The following is a 24486-nucleotide window of genomic DNA, read 5'->3' as shown; positions in this document are numbered from 1 at the left end:
CCCTGGAATTTTGCAATTCACGGCCCCATAAGCAAATACATAGAAGGATTGACAAAAGTTCAGTAATAAAAGGGTTCTTGTTTAATTTTCTAGCAACCCAATTGACAGGCCAGTTCAGGGATACCCAGTGAGATTGAAACAAACAAGCTACTCCTAGAGTGGCGTCTGCAGAAAAAACGAGGGGAATAGAATCCGAAGAGACAAAAGGGGATTGGATTATTGATCTGCCATTAAAACCCGCTAAAAATGCTAGCCAGATTCTGGCGTCCTCTTTCACCTCGGAACACAATCTGATATGAGAATTGGGGGAAGAATGCCCTTTAGTAGCTTCGTAAAGCGACCTGGAAAAAACCCTGCCAATCGGAATGACCCTTAAGGAAAAGTTCAGTAGCCCCAGCAGGGACTGAAGCTCCTTAAGAGTGATTTTGTCTTTTGCTAGTAAGTTTTCCAGAGAACTACGAAGCTTGTCAATTTTTTCCTGGGGCAGGACGGTTTCCATTTTGACCGAATCGATCATGATGCCCAAAAATTCAATGCGACAAGAAGGGCCTACTGTTTTCTCGTGGGCAATTGGGACTCCAAAAAATGCGCACAATTCAAGAAACCTAGAAAGAGTATTTTCACAAGACATAGATTGGGATGGGCCAACAAAAAGGAAGTCATCTAAATAGTGTAGAATACCCGCCTCACAACCGCTAGATTCCAAAACCCAATGCAAAAAGCGGGAAAAATTCTCAAAATAAAAACAGGACAGGGAAAAACCCATAGGAAGGCATTTGTCAAAAAAGAAGCAGTTATCAAAATGAAAACCCAATGAATTAAACCCCTCCGGATGAACTGGGAGAAGTCTGAAGGCAGATTTAATGTCTGATTTGGATATAAGGGCATTAGGGCCGAATTTTCTAAGCATATCCAGAGCGCCATCAAAGGAGGAGTAGGTGACAGAACACATTGTCTTGTCTACCTCATCATTCAGTGATTGGCCGACTGGATAAGATAAGTGGTGAATCATCCGGAAAGAACCCGGCTCCTTTTTGGGAACAATACCCAGGGGGGATAAGCGAAAATTTAAATATGGGGGGGACAAAAAAGGGCCGGCGACTCTGCCTAGCTCAATTTCAGAAAAAATTTTCTCCCTAGCGACATCAGGAAAGTCGGTAATGGACGGGAGATTTTTAACTAAAACACAACCAGAACCTTTGAATTGAGGAACACGAAAACCTAGAGAAAAACCGTCATATAGTAAACTACTGATCTCCCTGTCTGGGTATTTGCTTAGCCAGTGGACCATTTTTTCCAGCCTCACTGGCGATTGAGCCCTTTGAAATTGATTCCTTAGAGGATTGCTGGGCAGCCTGCTTTTTAAAGCATTTGGACATTGAGTGGGAATTCCCACAGAAAGAACATTCATGCCGAAAACGGCAACTATTGTTCCACTTACAGAAAGAATCATTGTAAGCAAAACAAACACCTTTTTTGCTGACAGAAACAGAAGGCTGCCTAGTAACAGCATTCCTCATAGGAAGCATGAGATTGATCCATAAACCAATGTCTTTGGAGCCCCATTTTACTTCGGGATGAACTGACAGCTTATGTCTAAATGCCTCATCATAACTGAGCCATGCGGAGCCACCAAAATTTTTATAAGCCTCCAAAATAATGTCGACGTGTTGGAAGAGACTACTACAAAGGTTAGGTGATTTCTCTCCCAACACGGCAGCATAGATGGCAAACGCCTGGACCCAGTTATTAAAGGACCTAATACTACGCTTAGGATCATCATGGTCAGATTTGTCATCTTTCTTCTCTGACTTAGGGGGGTGATCCCTACTTGGTAACAATGAAAACAGATCGACAAATTGATTATTCCAAATGAGCTCCTTAACTGAGGGGCTCAAATGGAATCCCAGTGGGGAAAGCTCACAAGTTAAAGCCTCCTTGAAAGGATTCAAAGGAGGCATACTAAGGGCAGAAGCTTCTGAGCGAAAAGGAGCAGGAGAAGCTGCTGCCCGAGATGAGTTATTAGCCTCGCTTAATGCTTCAGCTACTACGGATTTAATTAAGTCTCTTAACTGGCTCTGAGGGACAGACAAGGGGATATTACAAGTCTCACCCCTCGCAGGTCGGTCGTCCGGTCTTCTTCCTCCTTCACAGCCTGCGCTCCAGCCCGCAGAATGGGGCGAGCGCAGCTGCCTGGCAAGTCTTGGGTCACGATCCTCCTCTTCATCAGATGACAGGGGGGGCAGAGCAGACCTCGAGCCCCGTGCAGCAGGAGCCGACCGGGCGCCAGCGGAGAGGGGCACCGCAACGCTTTTACGGCCGGTGCCCTTTCTGGCTCTTCCGGCCGCTCCCGATGACGTGGACGGCTCACCCAGCTGATGGTCGCCAAAATCTCGCGGAGGGCTGCGAGACTTCGACGCGCAGCGGCGGCGTGACTTCCCGCTTGCTTCTGACAGACCGGGCCTGGACGCCGCAGGAGACGGAGCAGGGGAGGAAGCCGCCTTCTGTCTTCTGGTCCTCGCCGGAGGGCTCACAGCAGCTGGCACCACAGGTTCCGGAACAGGAGGAGGAGCGACGGCTTCGGAGGCTGCTAATGGAGGTTTCATAGCCAAGCAGCTCCTCAGCCAATCCTCCCCGTCCTCCCCGCCAGCTCTTGATAGGAGTTCCTGCAGGAGCTTCTCCATTGCTCGGTGAGGTCTCTTCTTTTCTTCAAGCGCCGGCGAACTGAGTATCCAACGCCGGTGCTCAGGTATATATCATAACAAAATCTGCCCAGCAACTGATTGACAACCAATCATCCATCAAAAATTTAGGCGGGCAAAAAGCCAGTCAGAACCAGATCTGGCTGCTTTTACATACAGTAACAGTAAATACCCTGACCTCAACTTGACCCCTAATATTCATGGCATAAATGAATGTGCCAGGCCTATGTGGACATGGGACCCCCGCTATATTTCTGCTGTCTGAGCGGGGGGGCTTACATTATCATAATTTATTTAATATATATTAATATGTGTCCATATTACAAGTATGGTGAAATGCGGCAATTCAGTCCTTTATTTCATCATTTCAGACAGGCACTCTAACATATTCTATTAATATGATATCAGTAAAAGATGTAGTAATGATCTTCTGTTGCCACCTCCATTCCCGATTCCGGTACTTCTGGCATCTAATTTAGTGGCGCAGTTCATGTAGTACATGATGTTTGCCTAGGAGCTGTGGACACAGAAGAATGTGATAACTCCCCCTTTGGTCTGGGGTGCTGATCCATCCTGCTGTTGGTTATATAGCCGAGCCTCGTTCTTCCTAGTCCTAATGTGATGTGGGAGCACTGTAGTGTCTGTCTCCTATTCTCTTTCTTTCTCCTAGGCTATGTTCCCACCATCCGGAAGTAGCAGTGCTTTGGACGCAGTGTATTTTTGCTGCATTCTGTTTGAACACAGGTGAATCCGCATGTGATCACTGAACCATGTGCATTTACCGCATTCAATACATTCTTTGGGTGACATTTCTGTTGCGGAGTCTCCAAATTAGAAATTGACATGCTGCGGTTCTGAAAGACGCTCTGCGTCAGTACCATAGCTACTGGGGGGCAGAGGGGGCCATCGCCCCGGGCCCCGCGCTATGAGTGGGCCCACCTGCAGCTACGCTACTGTAACTGCATCAGCGCGTGCAGCGCTCCTATGCAGTTACATTCTGCGCAGAGCAGGGAGAATCGATCTCCCTGCTCTGTCGCTATGGGGCCCATGAGCAGGCGGGGGGCCCGGTGCCAGCAGTGGGCCCCCCGCCCTTTATCGCAAGGCGAGCTGTATCGCATTTGGCCGATACAGCTCGCCGCATTGATAAGGGAAGGAGTGCTGCGCTGCGCTTCTTCTCCCATCATCCCCCACACTGACACCGGGCGCAATGACGTCACCACCCGACACCCGCTGTCAGTAGATGAGCGGGAGCAGGGAGAGGCGCTGGAACAAGGAGGAAGAGAGGTGAGTATTTATTGTTTATTTATAGGATCTGCCTATGGGGGGTGCTGCCTTATATACAGGATCAGCCTGTGGGGGGGGGGGGGGGTGCTGCCTTATATGCAGGATCTGCCTATTGGGGGGGTGCTGCCTTATATACAGGATCTGCCTATTGGGGAAGGGGGGGGGGGTGCTGCCTTATATACAGGATCTGCCTATTGGGGGGGTGCTGCCTTATATACAGGATCAGCCTATTGGGGGGTGCTGCCTTATATACAGGATCTGCCTATTGGGGGGGTGCTGCCTTATATACATGATCTGCCTATTGGGGGGGTGCTGCCTTATATACAGGATCAGCCTATTGGGGGGTGCTGCCTTATATGCAGGATCTGCCTATTGGGGGGGTGCTACCTTATATACATGATCTGCCTATTGGGGGGGTGCTGCCTTACATACAGGATCTGCCTATTGGGGGGTGCTGCCTTATATACAGGATCTGCCTATGGGGGGGGTGCTGCCTTATATGCAGGATCTGCCTATGGGAGGGTGCTGCCTTATACTACGGGATCTGCCTATGGGGGTGCTGCTTAATACTACAGGGTCTGCCTATGGGGTGCTGCCTTATATACAGGGTCTGTTTATGGGGTACTGTCTTATACTGCAGGGTCTGCCAATGGGGGTGCTGCTTTATACTATAGGGTTTGCCTATAGGGGTACTGTCTTATACTACAAGGTCTGCCTATGGGGTGCTGCCTTACACTACAGGGTCTGCCTATGGGGTGCTGCCTTATGCTACAGGGTCTGCCAATGGGGGTGCTGCTTTATATTACAGGGTCTGCCTATAGGGGTACTGTCTTATACTACAGGGTCTGCCTATGGGGGTGCTGCCTTGTAGTATATTGACTTATTGAGGACTATCTGGCACATTATACTATATGGAGGTTATCTATGGGGCCATCATACAGTGTGGGGATTACAGTGAAGAGGCATCATACAGTGTGGGGATTACAGTGAGGGATCCATCAAACAGTTTGGAGGCTAATAAGTGGTCAGTATACTGTGTGGGTGGTACTATACAGTTAGGGGGTATTATACTGTGTATAGGGGAGCTGTACAGGGGGGAGACTCTGGACATTAATAAATGTAAAGTGGGCACTTATTGCTATAGGGGAACTCAGGTTACTGTGACTATCAAAGAGGCACACAGGGCAATATTATTTTCTAGGGGGCAAAATGTGGGCACTGTTTTTTAGGGCACTTGCACCCGGCATTACTTTAGAGGGTACAGAGAACCACACAGCAGGTGCAGTAATAGGGGACACATACGGCAGCAGCGGCTCAATATTGGCGTATCAGGTGCAGTAATAGGGTCACATATGGCAGCAGCGGCTCAGTATTGGGGTATCAGGGGCAGTAATAGGGACACATACGGCAGCAGCTGCTCAGTATTGGGGTATCAGCAGGATGAGGAGTTTGTGCAGGTTGGGAATACATGGTGATGGGGCTGGAATATGAGAAGTGAAATGTGTCTTTGTTGTATTCTCTGCAGACGAGTTGTAGATGGAAGAAGTTGTCATGTCGGTCTGGGCAGATGGAAAAGACGGGAAAAGTGAACGATTCCATCATAAAGGACATCGGCGTTAAGACATTATCTGTAACTGTGCTGTGATCTCTTACATGTTCTGTAGGACTGGTATCTACCACTGACCATATGGCGGTAATATCCATGTTGGTCTTTATGTAGAGATTATCTTCAGTAACAGCGCGGTCATCTGCTGAGGTTCTCCTCTACTATTAGAGCGCGTCACCCAGTTATAATCAAGGTTACCTGGTTAGCGGCCCACTGAGAAGCTTAGCCCCCCCCCCCCCCCCCCCCCCCCCGAACCAAATCCCTAGCTACGCCTCTGCTCTGTGTCTTAGTCTCCACGGGTAATCTGCAGGAGCACATACATGCATAGTGGACATGAGATTTCTAGAAATCCCATCCATTATGCAATGCAAATTGCCTCTTCTGAGAAAAAGAGGACTTAAACTCTATAGCGCCACCTGTTGGAAGTAGCGATCCTACAAGAGATGGTATGTCACTCTCCATAAGGAGAAATGATACCCCTTAGACCCCATCCATTATGCTGTAATGTTTGTCCGCATAAATACGCAGTGTCAAACCCGCAGCAATTCCTGAGCGTGGGCACGTACCTTACTGTTAAAATTAACCTGAAAGTTGGATCAACACTTCTAAACTAATTACATGACTGCATTTGTCTTTCAAAGGGTCATTACACTGCAAGATGATCGCGGACGAGCATTTTTAACAACACTCGTTCATGAACATCTTGCCGTGTGATGTCTGTTTAACAGGATTATTTAGCAAAATGCTCCTTCATATCTGGTGAAATGAGCTTTTGTGTAGCACAAACACGGCTCGCACTGCTGAGAACCATGGCATCACGGTTGGTGAAAGTTTACCGATCAGCGGTTGTATCATACCACCAGTAGGTCCGTGTATAGGGATCGTAAGTCTGATTATAGGCAACCCCATTGTGTGGGTAAGTTTGCCGTATATAGTGAAAGTCAACTTTTCACATTTCTTTTGCGGCCTATCCACAGGACATTGAGTAGTAGATAAGTCCTTCACTATGGGTGCACCAGTCCTGTCCTATCTGCCGACAGCACCTTGACGGACACATGTCAGCGATCCCCACTCTCCTCCCAGAACTGATTATCCTGCGACTGCTGGCGAGTGCCCCAACTTCCTACATGCTGCAGGCTTGAGGTCACACTGCACATGTCCGACATCACGGTGTTCACAAGCAGACTCTATACAGGCTCCTGGGAGGAGAGAGTGAGGCACATTGTCGGTCACCCCTCAGTGGGCATTTTATGGGCAGATAGGAAAGGACTGGTCCACCCGTAGTGCTCACATTTTTGACTAGTCAAAAGACATTTCCGAAGTATCACTATATATTGTAAACTTCCCCCTCGCAATGGAGTTGCCTGTAATCAGCCTAAGGGTATGTTTCCATGGGCCGGATTACATCTGGATTAGCTGCGCATTGGATGCTGTGTACAGCCGCAGCGTTCAACCCGCAGCGTCCAGATGTTTCAGCATAGTGGAGGGGATTTTATGAAATCCCATCGCCACTATGCGTGCGAACACGCATCCAGCTGCCCTGCGTTTCCGGACATGTGTCGCGTCTTTTTAGATCGCAGCATGTCTGTTTACCTCAGGAGATTATGCTGCTATGTAGGAAATACAGTGTGAGGCTGAGAAGCTTGAACTGCATCGCCACGCCACAATGCACTTCCAGACACAACTTCAATAGCTGCTGGAGCAGTGCTGGGAGGGATCGCCTGGCTTATCTTTAATAATTTGGGTTAAAAGTTTCAGAAAGATTCTATTTAAGCTTCTCTGACCAATTATAATTTTTTTGTATACTTTTGCATTTCTTCTGTACTCGTGCCTTTTCGTTCTGTTTGTAACTCCTCGGCGGTGCGAGTGCAGCATCCAATACCATAGTTGCAATTCAGTATATGCACTATTGGTTTTTCAGATGTCATGACTCAATATTAAGTGTTAGGCTACTTTCACACTAGCGTCGGAATCTCCCCGTCGCAATGCGTCGGGCAGAGATTCCGACGCTAGCGTTTAACGCACTGCACAACGGAGGCATCGGATGCATTTCTCCGGCGCATCCGCTGCCCCATTGTGAGGTGCGGGGAGGTGGGGCGGAGTTCCGGCCGCGCATGCGCGGTCGGAAAAAGCGGTCCGTCAGGAGCAAAAAACGTTACATGTAACGTTTTTTTGCTCCCGGCGGTCCGCCACAACACGGCGCAACCGTCGCACGACGGTTGCGACGTGTGGCAAAGCGTCGCAATGCATCGCTAATGTTAATCTATGGGGCAAAAACGCATCCTGCAAACAACTTTGCAGGATGCGTTTTTTGCCATAAACGACGCATTGCGACGTCTGGCAAAAAACGCCAGTGTGAAAGTAGCCTTACCTGGCAGTTGCTATTGTTTGCTTCTAATAGCTAAACGAGATACCTCCCTTTTTTTTTATTCCTACTGTGTCTTTATTTTATATATCTGGTGCTATTCCTTATACCATGCGCCCCATGATGAAGCAGGGCGAAACGTGCTGTTACTTGGGAACACCACATATATAGTTAGTGTCCGCTATTAAATGTCTCTTTGCCATCTATACTGTTAATACACTACATTTCTTCATCATCTGACATGTCTGAGTCGTGCACCTTTATGGAGTACAGTGTTTGCTGTACCTTTTGTGTAGCTGAGAGTCCCTGCTGAGGCACTTTTATCAAGCATTTCTTATGCAATAATTATGATGGATTTTTACCGTCTTAGTCATATTTGATTTTTAATTATTTACAAGCTATAAATTTTAGTGATTAGCTAATAAAGTATATTTTTAGAAACTTTACTCTCTTCGTGGTATATTGGTTAGGTCGTGCACGAAGGCCACATTCAGTCGTTTGTGATTTTTGTTCTAGTTTCAAAAGTGTTTTTGATCCGATTTTCATCAGTGTTTGGTCAGTGTGTTGGTTTTTACTATCAGAGTTTGGTTACTGATTTTCATGAATGAAAAATAAATTTCAGATCATCTCCTCTCCATTCCATTATGAATCACACAGTGACTCCGATGAAAAACTTCCACGTCTGTGTGTTTTGTTTTTTCTTGCGGACACACAGCTCGCAAAAATACATGGACATGTGAACAGCCCTATAGACTTCATCAGTGAAAATCATGGCTAGAACATGCATGTGATTCACGGACATGTGAACAAGCCTGAATTAAGTTTATAGGGCATAGTTGTCCTATGGTGGTATGTTCATATGTAATAAGGTGTGAAGTTTGACGCCCTGACAATAAGAACATAATGGGGATTTCTGATTGTGGGAAACCTTTTACCCTTGGCTACAGTTCACATTGTACTTTGTATTGTGTAGGTGTTTATTGCCTGCAGCACTGATGTCACATTAGCAGCACTGCAGCCAATCCTTTCACTCAGCGGCTCCTATCTAAACAGTGGATTATTCTTTGACCATTGTGTCACCATTGTTGGAGACTCCCCTTATGCCCAGTGGAATGGATATAACGTGACATTTGTCTATATTCACGCAATTTCGGTCTTTTTTTCACTTTGTACATACCAATTTTCCATTCAATCATGATTTTTTTTTGTAATGAATAAAATATATATTCTTTAACTCCAAGTGATTCTCCGGTATTGCTATTTTGGAGTGGTTTAGACTTATGTGAGTCTTTTTTCTCTGACCACAGACAGTGGCACTATCCACATTTATTATGTAATAAGGTATATCTTTATATTTAAAGGTTCCATGCAAGTCTATGGGTCCGTGAAAAACACATTCCGCACACGGACACCATCAGTGTGTTTAACATTGCAAAGTATAGGAGATGCTTTGCAATTCTGTTATTTCTTTATCATTAAAAACACTGACGGCAGAAATAAACCGCACACTAATAATAAAATCGGACTCGCTGGTGACACCTGTACCATGTTTAAGCACGGACATGTGTGATTGAATCTTCAGGGCTTCTAACCGTTCCCATTAAAGGGAACCTCATAGCAGGATTTACCCCTCACAGGTATTAAGAGCACTTTATCAAACTCTTAATATCTATATACATAATTGTCAAAGGGTCACTTCCGTCTGTCTGTCCTTCTGTCACGGTTATTCGTTCGCTGATTGGTCTCGGCAGCTGCCTGTCATGGCTGCCGCGACCAATCAGCGACGGCCACAGTCCGATTAGTCCCTCCCCTACTCCCCTGTACTCATTGCCCGGCGCCCGCTCCATAATCTCCTCCACTCGCCGCTCACACAGGGTTAATGGCAGCGGTAATAGCCCGCGGTGTAACGCACTCAGTTACCGCTGCTATTAACCCTGTGTGTCCCCAACTATTTACTATTGATGCTGCCTATGCGGCATCAAGAGTAAAAATAGGTCATGTTAAAAATAATAATAAAAACAAAAAACCTACTATACTCACCCTCCGCCGCCTTTCTCGCTCCTCGCCACGCTCCCGGGACCGCTCCATTGCAAGTGGCAGCTTCCGGTGAGGTCCCGTCCCAGGGCTGGTGTGCGACAAGGACCTGCCGTGATGTCACGGTCATGTGACCGCGACGTCATCATAGGTCCTGCTCACACCAACCCTGGCACCGAAAGCTGCCGCTTGCAATGGAGCGGTCCCGGGATCGTGGCGAGGAGCAAGAAAGGCGGCGGATGGTGAGTACAGCAGTACTTCAACGGGCTATAGGTGAGTATATGTTTTTTTTTTTTAAAAGTCTCTATACTACGTGGCTCTGTGCTGGGCAATATACTAAATGATTGGGCAATATACCGTACTACGTGGGCTGTGCTATATACTATGTGGCTGGGCAATACGCGGCTGGGCAATATACTACGTGACTGGGCGATATACTACGTGACTGGGCGATATACTACGTGGCTGGGCGATATACTACGTGGCTGGGCGATATACTACGTGGCTGGGCGATATACTACGTGGCTGGGCGATATACTAAGTGGCTGGGCGATATACTAAGTGGCTGGGCGATATACTACGTGGACATGCATATTCTAGAATACCCGATGCGTTAGAATCGGGCCACCATCTAGTTTTCTGTATGATCACTAAGCTGCCACAGTCTAAAATCAATTCAGAATAGCAGCGTGCGGTTTCCAGCAGTGCACTGGCATCATACCCATAGTGGCATGGTTGACATCCCAGCGCGTGCCGCTGTGATCACGATACCCACGTGCTGTTGGAATGAGTGACAGCAGGGCCAAGTTATTTCGGATATAAACTTTGGCTTTACTGATCAGCGATTATTGTACTACATCGGCCATTAGAAACAATGGTGGAAAACTGATAAAGTTGTTTTCTTCACGGGCATATAGAAGTGTCCTACTGTCTTAAACGCGCACTGGTGCACGACATGCTGTAAAATTGAAGCATATTCACCTCCTTTTTGGGGGCAAAATCTGGATTCAATCTTCCTAGGAATGAAAGAAAATCTTTCTCAGATATATTTATTTTTTGCCATTCTATGGAGAACTAATGTACCCGTGTGAATGAAAGCCAGCTGTTCTGTGTACAATATACCGTATTTGCCAGTGTAACATTTCTAATTTGCTAATGTGAGAGCTAAATACGGTACTTTTGTGAATGTTAGAAAGATGAAAGCTCTGTGGATGAGCCTAGGTATCCACTATGTCTATTGGACTAGCAAACTCAATGTTCTCTTTTTAATGGTAAAAGCCATGCACACTTAAAAGGATTGCATCCATTTGTGCAGTTTTATTGCAACCAAATGTTGATGTGAAGCCCTAATCCTAAAATAATGGGCATCTAGTATGACTGTTTTATTTAGAATTTTTCTATTATTCTTAAAGCGCCTCTATCAATTTCACAATTGAAACTATAGAAATTTTTAAGTGGATGTCTTAGCTCTAATGAGACTGTTATAGTTACTTTATAAATTCATGTCAAAATGGCTCTTTAATGCTAATACTGAAATGAGCATTTTATGAGTCCAGCTGCAGAAAGAAATGGCTCATGAGCCCAATTGTGTTGAGTCGCTGCCCGCCCACCTCGAGATCTGCAGGTTGTACTGAGCAGTGTGAGATCTCAGCAGGGAGGAGGTACACTAATAACACACCAGGGATTGTCTATCTGCTGTCTCTAAAGTCATGTCCTCTCTCTATCTGAAACAGAATTTCTCCATAACTGAACTACTCATGTTTCCTCCCTGCACTTACCAAACTATGCCGGATATTGCTATTGCCTTGGGTTATTCAACCATAGCTCCCAAGCAGCACACTCTCTGTCTTGAGGTCATAATTAACACGGAACTTTCCTTTATTCCCTATTTCCAATCTCTCACTTGTGCATGTTTCCTGCATCTTAAAAACATTTTTGGAATCTGACATTTTCACACCTTTGAATCGGCAAAAACTTAAATGTTGCACTTATTCATTCTTTTCTGGACTATTTCAACTCTCTATTGATGAGTCTCCCTCTTACCAAACTTTCTCCTCCAATTTGTCCCGACTGAGGATTGTATTACTGTCCAGCCACTATACAGATATTTCCACCTTGTTCCAGTCATTGCACTGGTTACCTATCCACTACTCAGTAGAATATAAACTTATCACCCTCCACAGTTCCTCACCACCCTACATCTTCTCTCTTATCTCTATCACCCTACCATGCCCTCTGTTCTGCAACTGATCTAACTGAACGATATCGCTAGCCAGGACGCTGCAACGTCACGGATCGCTAGCGATATCGTTCAGTGTGACGGTACCTTTTAGATCAGTTGCAGAACAGAGGGCATGGTAGGGTGATAGAGATAAGAGAGAAGATGTAGGGTGGTGAGGAACTGTGGAGGGTGATAAGTTTATATTCTACTGAGTAGTGGATAGGTAACCAGTGCAATGACTGGAACAAGGTGGAAATATCTGTATAGTGGCTGGACAGTAATACAATCCTCAGTCGGGACAAATTGGAGGAGAATGTTTGTTAAGGGGGAGACTCATCAATAGAGAGTTGAAATAGTCCAGAAAAGAATGAATAAGTGCAACATTTAAGTTTTTGCCGATTCAAAGGTGTGAAAATGTCAGATTCCAAAAATGTTTTTAAGATGCAGGAAACATGCACAAGTGAGAGATTGGAAATGGGGAATAAAGGAAAGTTCCGTGTTAATTATGACCTCAAGACAGAGAGTGTGCTGCTTGGGAGCTATGGTTGAATAACCCAAGGAAATAGCAATATCTGGCATAGTTTGGTAAGTGCAGGGAGGAAACATAAGTAGTTCAGTTATGGAGAAATTCTGTTTCAGATAGAGAGAGGACATGACTTTAGAGACAGCAGATAGACAATTCCTGGTGTGTTATTAGTGCACCTCCTCCCTGCTGAGATCTCACACTGCTCAGTACAACCTGCAGATCTCGAGGTGGGCGGGCAGCGACTCAACACAATTGGGCTCATGAGCCATTTCTTTCTGCAGCTGGACTCATAAAATGCTCATTTCAGTATTAGCATTAAAGAGCCATTTTGACATGAATTTATAAAGTAACTATAACAGTCTCATTAGAGCTAAGACATCCACTTAAAAATTTCTATAGTTTCAATTGTGAAATTGATAGAGGCGCTTTAAGGCTATGTTCACACTTTGCGGATTTTGCTGCGGATCCGCAGCGGATTTGACCGCTGCGGATCCGCAGCAGTTTCCCATGAGTTTACATTACAATGTAAACCTATGGGAAACAAAAAACGCGGTGCACATGCTGCAGAAAAATCCGCGCGGAAACGCTGCGGATTACATTCCGCAGCATGTCACTTCTTTTCTGCGGATTTTCACCTGCTCCAATAGAAAACTGCAGATGAAAATCCGCAGAAGAAAACGCAGTAAAAACCGCGATAAATCCGCAGTAAAAACCGCAACGGGTTTTCACTGCGGATTTTGGAATTCTGCTGCTGAAAAATCCGCAGTGGAATCCGCAAAATGTGAACATAGCCTTAGAATAATAGAAAAATTCTAAATAAAACAGTCATACTAGATGCCCATTATTTTAGGATTAGGGCTTCACATCAACATTTGGTTGCAATAAAACTGCAAGAATGGATGCAATCCTTTTAAGTGTGCATGGCTTTTACCATTAAAAAGAAAACATTGAGTTTGCTAGTCCAATAGACATAGTGGATACCTAGGCTCATCCACAGAGCTCTCATCTTTCTAATGTTCACAAAAGTACCGTATTTAGCTCTCACATTAGCAAATTAGAAATGTTACACTGGCAAATATATTGTACACAGAACAGCTGGCTTTCATTCACACGGGTACATTAGTTCTCCATAGAATGGCAAAAAATAAATATATCTGAGAAAGACTTTCTTTCATTCCTAGGAAGATTGAATCCAGATTTTGTCCCAAAAAAGGAGGTGAATATACTTCAATTTTACAGCATGTCGTGCACCAGTGCGCGTTTAAGACAGTAGGACACTTCTATATGCCCGTGAAGAAAACAACTTTATCAGTTTTCCACCATTGTTTCTAATGGCCGATGTAGTACAATAATCGCTGATCAGTAAAGCCAAAGTTTATATCCGAAATAACTTGGCCCTGCTGTCACTCATTCCAACAGCACGTGGGTATCGTGATCACAGCGGCACGCGCTGGGATGTCAACCATGCCACTATGGGTACGATGCCAGTGCACTGCTGGAAACTGCACGCTGCTATTCTGAATTGATTTTAGACTGTGGCAGCTTAGTGATCATACAGAAAACTAGATGGTGGCCCGATTCTAACGCATCGGGTATTCTAGAATATGCATGTCCACGTAGTATATCGCCCAGCGACGTAGTTTATCGCCCAACCACGTAGTATATTGCCCAGCCGCAATTGCAGGGTCGCACTTAGTAACCCGATGTTTACCCTGGTTACCAGCGTAAATGTAAAAAAAAAAAAAAACACTACATACTTACATTCCGGTGTCTGTCCCCCGGCGCTGTGCTTTCCTGCAGTGGCTGTGAGCGCCGGCCAACAGTAAAGCACAGCGGTGACGTCACCGCTCTGCTTTATGGCCGGCCAGCGCTGACAGTGCAGGAAAGCACAGCGCCGGAGGACAGACACCGGAATGTAAGTATGTAGTGTTTGTTTTTTTAACGTTTACGCTGGTAACCAGGGTAAACATCGGGTTACTAAGCGCGACCCTGCGCTTAGTAACCCGATGTTTACCCTGGTTACCAGGGGACTGGCATCGTTGGTCGCTGGAGAGCTGTCTGTGTGACAGCTCTCCAGCGACCACACAGCGACGCTGCAGCGATCGGGATCGTTGTCTAGATCGCTGCATCGTCGCTTAATGTGACGTACCTTTAGACTAGCCTCCTTCTTAATCTAAACCTCTTACTTCAGTCTCCAAGACTTCTCTGGTGCTGGGCCTGTTTTCTGGAATGCACTACCCCAGACGACTCGATTAATACCTAGCTCCTATATTTTTAAGCATGCTTTAAAAAAACATCTGTTTAGACCAGCCTATTACATTACTTCACTAATCTAACCCTTATTTGTTCCCCCTTTCTAAATTTTTCTTAGAATCCGGTCTCTCCTACTCTTTCTGTCTCCATATCCTCCCTGCACCCAACAGCACATGATGACTGATCTTACACAAACACTGGCTGATGACCGGATCTTGCAGTTTAGCCTATTATAATGATGGCTGAACCAGAAATGACTTTCTACCTATTGCGGCCCCCTATATCCTTATAGATTGTAAGGTTGCGAGCAGGACCCTCATTCTTCCTGTAACTGAATAACTATGTGTCACTCAGTATTGTCTTTATTGTTTGTACATGCCCTTGGTTAACTGTAAAGTGCTGCGGTATATATTGGCACTATATAAAAAATATTATTATTGTTCTAGCAATACACAATCACTTTATAAAATGGGAATTTCCCTTTAACAAAACAATTAACTACCCCCAACAACTGGAAAAGCCAACAGGTTTTTTTGTTTATATATTCAAGTTAAAGTTAGTGTTTATATACAAATGTTCTTTTGTGCATGCATGCTTATTGATTTCATGCTGTGCCTTATGAATACATTTTCTGCATAGTACACGGATATGAATGCCTTTTAATGACACGTCTTTATTTCTTTGATTTGCAGTTAAAATGCCATCTCTTCAAAGATCCAGTGTAATTCTGTATCCTCAAACTCTTGTACACCTGTCCCTTGGCTAAAACCCCTGTTCCAGGCTGGAGAGTAGAGACGCTGGCACAGCATCCCCAACCTGGAAAAACTTAAGGCCTCAGGAGGGTGCGCACACTTAAGATGTCCTTGAGCAGTGGCGCACCAGGAGGGAAAGGTCTGGACACAAATCCTGTGGAGACCTACGATAGTGGTGATGAATGGGACATCGGAGTGGGCAATCTGATTATTGACTTGGATGCAGATCTAGAGAAGGACCAGCAGAAGCTTGAAATGTCAGGATCTAAAGAGGTGGGCCTTCCAGCCCCCAACGCTGTGGCCACGCTCCCCGATAACATTAAGTTTGTGACGCCAGTACCTAGTGGTCAAACTAAAGAGTCAAAATCCAAATCAAAGAGGAGTAAAAGTAGCAAGGATGGAGGTAGGAGTAGTCAGACCTCCACTGGACTTTTCCCATCTGGAGAAGCAAATAAAAAAGAAGTATCAGGACGTTCTGCAGATAATGGGGGTAATTCAGGAGTCCCCTCTTCTGCAGCAACTTCTTCCAAGGCAGGAGAGAAATCGAGTAAGGCAGCCCGCAGCTCATCTAGTTCTAAAAAAGAAAGCGGAAAGGCCAAAAAGGACAAGGGTGAGGGGCCTGGGGCAAGTGGGGACAAAGAGCCCATTGGCATTCTACAGCCGCCCCCTGGAGTCGGGGGTCGTGGAAACTCTGTTCAGGAACCTCTTGGAACTGCAGTAGAACAGATGGGTGGGGGAATAGCATCGGACAGTGGGAATGCGTTGAATGTTATAAAATCAGAAAATGAGGATCCCGAACTGGATACTCGAGGATTGAAGAAGGTCAAGGCTGAAATGGTGAGTACTCAATATATATTACAGATGGAAATGTAAATTGTGTACCATGTAGGCAGAGGACTGTCCTCTACTTGCCCATGGGCAGCCTTTTCCCATGACCAGTTTTCATGAGATTTACAAACAATGCTGTACACGTCCGGTAGTGTTGGACTTACATTTTTCAGTGACCAGAAAAAAAAAATAATTTTCTTTGTCGGCAGGAAAATGTTCGTGTCCCTGATCTCACGTAGTCTTTGTTCACACATTGTGGTAATGTAGCAGTTGGCAGTTTACAACAAATATTGCCAAGATTTTAGACGTGGTTGTTGACTGTGTGGTTTTTACAGATTTGACAGTTTTATTTATTTTTTTATTAAAAAAAAATTGCTGAGTCAATAAACATCCTGGCACTATTGCATGGTGTGAGTGCAGCCATGTTGGTTGTCTAATGTACAATTTATGGACATAATTTAAAAGACATGTTCACTTCACTAGGCCCTTTTTATAGGAGAAAAGTAATGCCGGCACTGTATAGAAGGTGAGATTGTTAGAGGTTTTGCCCAAATTTTTGCAATTTTTCTTATCCACCGTGGTGGAGGTCTGGGTTATGCCTTCTGCTTCAGTGGGTTCCGCTCCATTCATTATCTATGGGGCTGACAGATAAAGCCAAGTACAGCACTATATTTCCCTCAGTCTCATTCCCACATGAATGGAGTCGGGTATGTACTCGAGCTCCCCAGTGTGTCTCCACTGCTCCTGGTGTCTGGCATTGGCTGCGGTGCTGATGTCACATCTATGCCACAGCAGCCAATCTGTGAGTTACGCAGCTCTGTGCCGGGTGGTCAGTCTACACTGGCACAGCCACAGAGCCTACTGACTGCACCACAGCCAATGCCTGACGCCGGGAGCAGCAGCGGAGATTCACAGGTGGACCTGGGGATGGTGAGTGTGTTTTTTTTTTTTTGCTTTCCTTAATAACCACTGCAGCGAGGGGGAAACTTAATCGGAAGCGAACAACCCCTTTAAGGTTATCCATAGGAATGTGATTGTCGTAAACTGATGGGACGGCCTCTACATCCAGATGCAGAACAGAAGTTGGCTGCACATTTGCTTGGCTCTCCGTTTATTTCTGACGGACTTCCAGAAACATCCATGCACACTTTGTATAGCTCCCATTGCAAGAGAATTGAGACATCTGTCCTTTCTTTTTTCTCTCCATATGCTGTGGTTGGCAGATTGGGGGGACCCCGGTTGTCAAGGAGAAGGGAAATATCCATTCTCAGGGACCTGCCAATACCAAAAATTATATTCTGTTGGGAATGTAATTTCAAAACTTGTATATTTTATAAAATAAATAAGATTAGAGGAAATCTTAGTAATGTGGCAAACGCCCGAGGTGTCACTAATGGTGAAGCTTGGTGGGAGGATGAGCTTTTGTGCTAGGAATATGTAGCATTTAATAGTTGTGAATTGTCAGAGAATCACTGTGCATTATACCTTTGTGGGTTCTTGTGTAATTTGCTGCAGAGTTTTTTAATTGTACTTACTTTGAAGCGGACTCTTTGTAGCAGGACCTTGGGTTTCTACATCACCTCTCCGTCCACTGCAGACCAGCTCCTATTCAGATAGCTGCTCTGCAGCACCTGGCAGCGTGTGCTAAACCGTGTGTGGTGGTGGCCTGCTCCGTCCATTGGTTACAGACAGCTGACTGCTCGGGCTGCTGGGTGTCAGATGTGCTATTGATGACCTATGTCGAGATGCAAAGCACAGGCAAATCTGCATCAAAATCTGCACATCATTCACTCCCTTTGTTAATGTGCTATTTTTTTCTCTTGTTGCAAATGTATATTTTTCCCCGCGGTGGATCAGGAGTCTTTCATCTCTGTAGTGTGCCCTATATAACACTAGCTGCGCTGTTAGGAGGAGGGAGATGGCTGTCAGTTGGGTCACCTAGGGGCTCACTAACCTTCCTTCACATCCAGTGCTAGTATATCTGCCTTCAGCATTACAGCACAATGGGGCTTTAAAGGGAAAGTGATGGTAACACCCATGGAATGATATTCATTGAAGTGCTTCTGCATTGAATTTTTGTCACTTTCAGTTTGAGATTTTTTTTTTATTACAATTAATAGAACAATATTTATTACCATTGATTATCAATGTATTCCTGGAGGAATAATGATTGTAAATAAATATCACTGTGATAAGCACTTAGATTTAATTGCTGATATCAGTGATATTTTCATGCCAATATTCAAAAACCATATATAGATAGATAGATAGATAGATAGTACAAGGCTAGAGATATATCGCTATCTGTCTCCAAATTAGTTATTAGGAAAAATTCAGGAGTGGATTACTCCATATAACAGTCTACATATGAATACCTAGCTATTCACAAACCACTCACGTAGTAATAAAAATAATTTTATTTAATACAGTTAAAAACATGTAACATGCACAAATACATATAAATGAGAGATTTAATGAGAAAGGATCAAGTAAACATAGACATCGCTAAGTCCAAATGACCAGGGTTAGTATAGATTATGAAGACTAAATGTCCCCAAACCGTAGTTTGCCTGAACAACACTCTCATAGAGTAACAACAAAAATATCCATACTGGTACAATTGCCTATGGATAATAAGTGATATAGGCAGAAAGAATACAATAAAAATATATTTTATTAGGATAACATTAAGAGACCTAAACAATAAACAGGGCTAAAAAAAAACCTCCATAGGGAAGGACAAAAGGTACAGACACGGCATAATAAATACAAATATGTGTGAAAACTGGCGGCCAAAAAGATGCTCTTGCTATATGTGTATAAATATATCTATTTTTCTGGATATCGGAGTAGCGTGTAACAATAATAAATAATGAAAAGAAGCGGCAGATATAAAATCTATAGAGAGCTGCCATGCTCTGTAGTATCATCTTGATAGAACTCTAGTGACTAGTGATGAGCGAACGTGCTCGATAACGTGTTGCAGATAAAAGGGGCATAAAAACCAAAGTGCAATAGGACGGCTGTAATACTAATTACTATAAGTCCATATACACAGTACATCCTAATACATAATATAGAGTTATAGAAAAAAAGTGATAATGCTAAAATAAAATGCAAAGAATTGATTTATATAAACAGTAAGTTGATATAATCATATTCTCATGCTACATTTATCACGTCTGGAGAAAGGATAAGAATGTATTGCGCCACAGTGGGTGACGTGAGGAAAGGGGCAACATATAAATGCTGTCAGAAATCATTGATAATAACCTGATGCAAAATCACCGGGAGCAAATAATTGACCAAGATAAAAGACCAAAAAAAAATTGCCAAAACGTCTTTTTTCATTTAACCCTTCAGTGGACATTGTTCCCAGATCACTTATCCATCTGGCCTCAAAGTGGGGGAAGGTTTGTTTCCCGTTCCCTCCTATGATGTCACAATGATCCCTGTCATACACCCCTGACTATGAATATTATATGCTAGATTGTGGCCCGATTCTAACGCATCGGGTATTCTAGAATATGCATGTCCCCGTACTATATGGACAATGATGATTCCAGAATTCACGGCAGACTGTGCCCGTCGCTGATTGGTCGAGGCAACCTTTATGACATCATCGTCGCCATGGCAACCATTATGACATCTACGTCGATACTGTGCCCGTTGCTGTGCCAATCAGAGACGCGGGATGTCTACGTCCTTTATGACATCATCGTCGTTGTGCCCGTCGCTGATTGGTCGAGGCCTGGCGGCCTCGACCAATCAGAGACGCGGGATTTCCAGGACAGACAGACAGACGGAAAAACTCTTAGACAATTCTATATATAGATATAATCTATATTAACCCCGGCCATTTGGACCTACCGCTGTCTGTTTACTTGATCCTGTCTCTTTAAATCTCTGTTATGTACATTTGTGCACTTTGCTTGCGTTTACCTGTATTAACAGGCTCCCTGGGAAGTCAGCGAGAACTATAGTAGTTTCCATCGCAGCAAAGGCAGAATGATTATAGAACACGGATTACTGAATAATATAGATTTATCTGATATCTGCCATACAAATGTATGGAGGCATGTGACCCTAAAAGGGGGCATCCTGGGTAAGTCTGGATCCCTTTGGCTCTACATAACTAGCCCTAATCGTTTAGTTCTGCTAGATATGTCACTGCCAGAAGTGTTTGGCAGCGGCTCACTACACTGTCCCCATGGAGAACATTTGCAGTTGTATGGTAGGGATTGTGAGAATTTGTATGGTCACCCGAAGAAACCATTTTCTCATAGTCCAGATATTAATGGCCTCTTGCTGCTAATATTTCCTGACCCCCCTCCCCCCCACCCCCCCATAAAATAGCACTGTGTATGATTATTTTAGGAGGTTATTTCTGTATTTTATTAATAATCAGCCTTACTATTATTATTGCACCAGAGGCTCAGGGTGGTGAAAAACAAACCAAAACTGTAGCTGTCACTCACCCCTCCTGTGGTCGAGGCTTACCTCTCACCACTACTATTGAGTACTGCCTGCAGCAAAGACGGCATGTCAGCAGCGCTGCAGCCAATCACTGAGCTTGGATGCGCACATCACCATTCTTTTCTTGCCTGTAATCTTTGAAAGTGGATAATCCTTTTCAGCAGGATTTCAGGCAGCATTGCGAGAAGACAAGTTCTAAACTGCGAGCGGTCTGTGGTTCCTGAAGTGGCCTTGTACACTCTGTACGTGCCGACAGGCCTCTGGCTGGACTCCACTCTCGTCTTTTTTCATGCAGGACAGGAAAGGCACAGATTAGAAGAGGAATGAATGAAGTGGCCTTTTCCTGTGGTCAGAGAGCATAGACCTTGTTAGCAGGAGGTGGACCGACCTCCTAAAGATGGACAGATGAGAGTTGGCAGCTCCCGCCTGATGTCAGCCGCGGTCACGGAGTCGGGATAATAAAGTGTGAGACCACTTGCTTCTCGGGGGATGAAGGAGTGTTTCCAGGGCACAGACTCGGCTGGCGGCCCTCTACAATATATCTGCAGCCACTGTGCATTCTAATCGGAGCTTGTGCGTGGTGTTTTTTAATAAGCATAGCTTACCACCGCCTGATATATACTGGTTAAATAGGAATTTAGGTGTTTTCGGGGTTAAACCATTTTATGAGGATTTGTTCCCCAGGGATGGACATGCAGCGTATTTCAGTCCAGATAGAAAATCCAGGCGTATTACTGTGCTGTTTTGTATGATATTTCGTGATGTCTTATCCATAGCATAAATCTACTGATACTGGTGAGACGTGCAGCATGCTGGCGTATGAGGCGTGTATACTCTACAGCTTGCATTCGGGTGCTTTTACACTGCTTTTTGGCACTCATTCGTTGGTTCCCGTTGGAGCCTACTTTCAAGCTTCCCCCCTAAAATGGGATTCGGGCATATTCACTGACAGGGCCATAGACTGTAATGGTGGTGATGAGTGAATGTGTGCTCTGTTGTGCATCGGTTTCGGACGTGTATGCCTACTGGCGGTAGACGCTCGGACATAGAGTACTAGACTTTTAATAAATTCAATACAAGTTAAGACAATTTAAACAGTGACATTAGGGGTGAGGTCTGGCCATGTTCACACGATGCGGATTTTACCGCGGATCCGCAGCGTTTTTGACACTGCGGATCTACAGCAGTTTCCCATGTGCTTTACAGTACCATGTAAACCTATGGAAAACCCAATCCGCTGTGCACATGCTGCGGAAAAAAAACGTGCAGAAATGGAGCGTTGTTTTTTGCGCAGCATGTCAATTCTTTGTGCGGACCTGCAGCGTTTCTGCACCCATTGACTTGCATTGCGTCAGGCACATCCGCAGATGTAAAAAAGATGTGCGGTTTAGCTGTGGATGAAACGCTCCAAATCGGGAGGAGGGAGTGTGTGGGTGGTGACTGTGTGCATGTATGTGTGTGCAGGCGGGGTCTGCCGGTGCGTCTGCAGGGCTGGCTGGCGGGTGTGTGTGTGTTTGTGTGTGTGTGTCCGCGCGTGCAGGCATTGTCCGATCGGGCTATGCCTTCTACAGTGACAGTGATTGACACATTAGCCAATGATGGGACAGTAGTACTCCCATCATCCGGCTAATGTGTTGAATGTAAAAAAAACATACATACGACATACTGTCCATGCAACAGTCCATGCAACAGCGCATGCAACATATGACATACAACAGCGCATGCAACATATGACATACAACAGCGCATGCAACATATGACATACAACAGCGCATGCAACATATGACATACAACAGCCCATGCAACATATGACATACAACAGCACATGCAACATATGACATACAACAGCACATGCAACATATGACATACAACATAGAGTACATACTCACCATCACCTTGATCCCCGAAGCCCTTGCTCACTTGTAAAAAAATATTAAAATAGTAAACAAATAATATACTCCCTGATCCGCAGAAATCCAATTAATACGAGTGTCCCACGACGATCTCCCGTGGAGTTCAGCCACATCAGCTGATGCGACCACTCTCCAGGGGCTCCAGGATACAATGAAGGAAGGTATCCTTCCGCACTGTATCCCTCCGCGTCTGTGAGAAATAGTCCCTACTCTCTCTTGTGGCACTGCTGTGTGGGAAAATTCCCACGCAGCTTTGCCATAAAGTGAGACCAATGAACTCAGGTAACCTCTTCAGTGATGCACTGCAGGAGCCATTGTCTCCTGTCAGTGTATCACCGGAGGCCTATAGAGCAGTGACATCTCCACATTGTGGGACACTCGTTATTAATTGGACTAAGGTGGAAAGTGAGTATACGGTTGGCTTATTATTTTTAATTTTTTGCAGGTGAACGAGTATGGTAAATATGGTGCAATTAAGAATATTAAAATACTTATTTCTGTCTGTGTCCCTTTTTTTTTTACTCTTTCACTACTATAGGATTAGTAATGGATAGGTGTCTTATTGACGCCTCTCCATTATTAACCGGGCTTAATGTCACCTTACAATAGCAAGGTGACATTAACCCCTTATTACCCCATATCCTGCCGATACAGGGGAGTGGGAAGAGAGGGGCTGGCTGGGGGCTGGTATTTGTAGGTTGAGGGGGGGGGCAGAGATCCATGGCCCCTCTCTAGGCTATGAATATCAGCCCGCTGTCTGCCGTAGCCCTTCTGGCTATAAAATATAGGGGGACCCCACGTCTTTTTTGGGGGGTCCCCCTATTTTAATAGCCAGTAAAGGCTATGCAGACAGCTGCGGGCTGATATTCATAGCCTGGGAAGGGGCCATGGGTATTACCCCCTTCCCAGGCTACATATGTTGGCCCCCAGCCGTCTGCTTTCCGACTCTGGCGCAGAAAATTGCACGGGAGCCCACGCTATTTTTTTTCCTTAAGCATATTCATTAATCAACATCGGCCTTGCTATTATATATCTATGGATAAATCTATAAATAAAACTATGGATATATCTATCTATAGATATATTTGTAGATAGATATGTCTATAGATACGTATATATATCTATCAATATTTTTAACTGGCTACTTTCACACATCAGGTTTTTGCCGTCAGGCACAATCCGTCGAATTTTGAAAAAAACGGTTCTGTTTTTTTTTTTTTTCATAGAGTTGTATTAGCGCCAGATTGCCCCTGATGGCCACATGTTTCATCCGTTTTTTGCCGGATCCGTCAAAAAAGCTGTGTCTGGCGGACGAAGAAAACGTACAGAGGAACCTTTTTTCTGTCCGCCGAAAAAATGCCCAGCGACTGATCCGGCGAAAAACGTATGAAACTGAGATGTGAAATGATGAATCCGGCCTCTCAATCCTGTTTTTCATGTTTCCATTCAAATCCTGCACATTTTCCGTTCTCTCTCTCCCAAAAAACGGATCAGTTGCATCAGTTTTTCACTATTTGCAACGGATA

General features: G+C 44.8%; 1 protein-coding gene across 3 annotated transcripts in view; it reads left to right on the top strand.

The window, feature by feature from the left end:
* The window catches only part of ZNF609 (zinc finger protein 609), a 138579-nt gene that overhangs the window by 9666 nt on the left and 104427 nt on the right, over window positions 1-24486 (top strand). For all 3 annotated transcript variants that reach the window (XM_069765725.1, XM_069765726.1, XM_069765727.1), the window contains exon 2: window positions 15684-16580. In XM_069765725.1, the coding sequence (XP_069621826.1) occupies window positions 15849-16580 (732 nt within the window). In that variant the 5' untranslated portion in view covers window positions 15684-15848. The remainder of the gene's footprint in view (window positions 1-15683; window positions 16581-24486) is intronic.

The sequence above is a fragment of the Ranitomeya imitator genome, chromosome 4 (genome assembly GCF_032444005.1).
Source record: "Ranitomeya imitator isolate aRanImi1 chromosome 4, aRanImi1.pri, whole genome shotgun sequence".
In the NCBI taxonomy this organism is placed as follows: Eukaryota; Metazoa; Chordata; class Amphibia; order Anura; family Dendrobatidae; genus Ranitomeya; species Ranitomeya imitator.
This window is presented reverse-complemented; position numbering and strand designations above follow the sequence as displayed.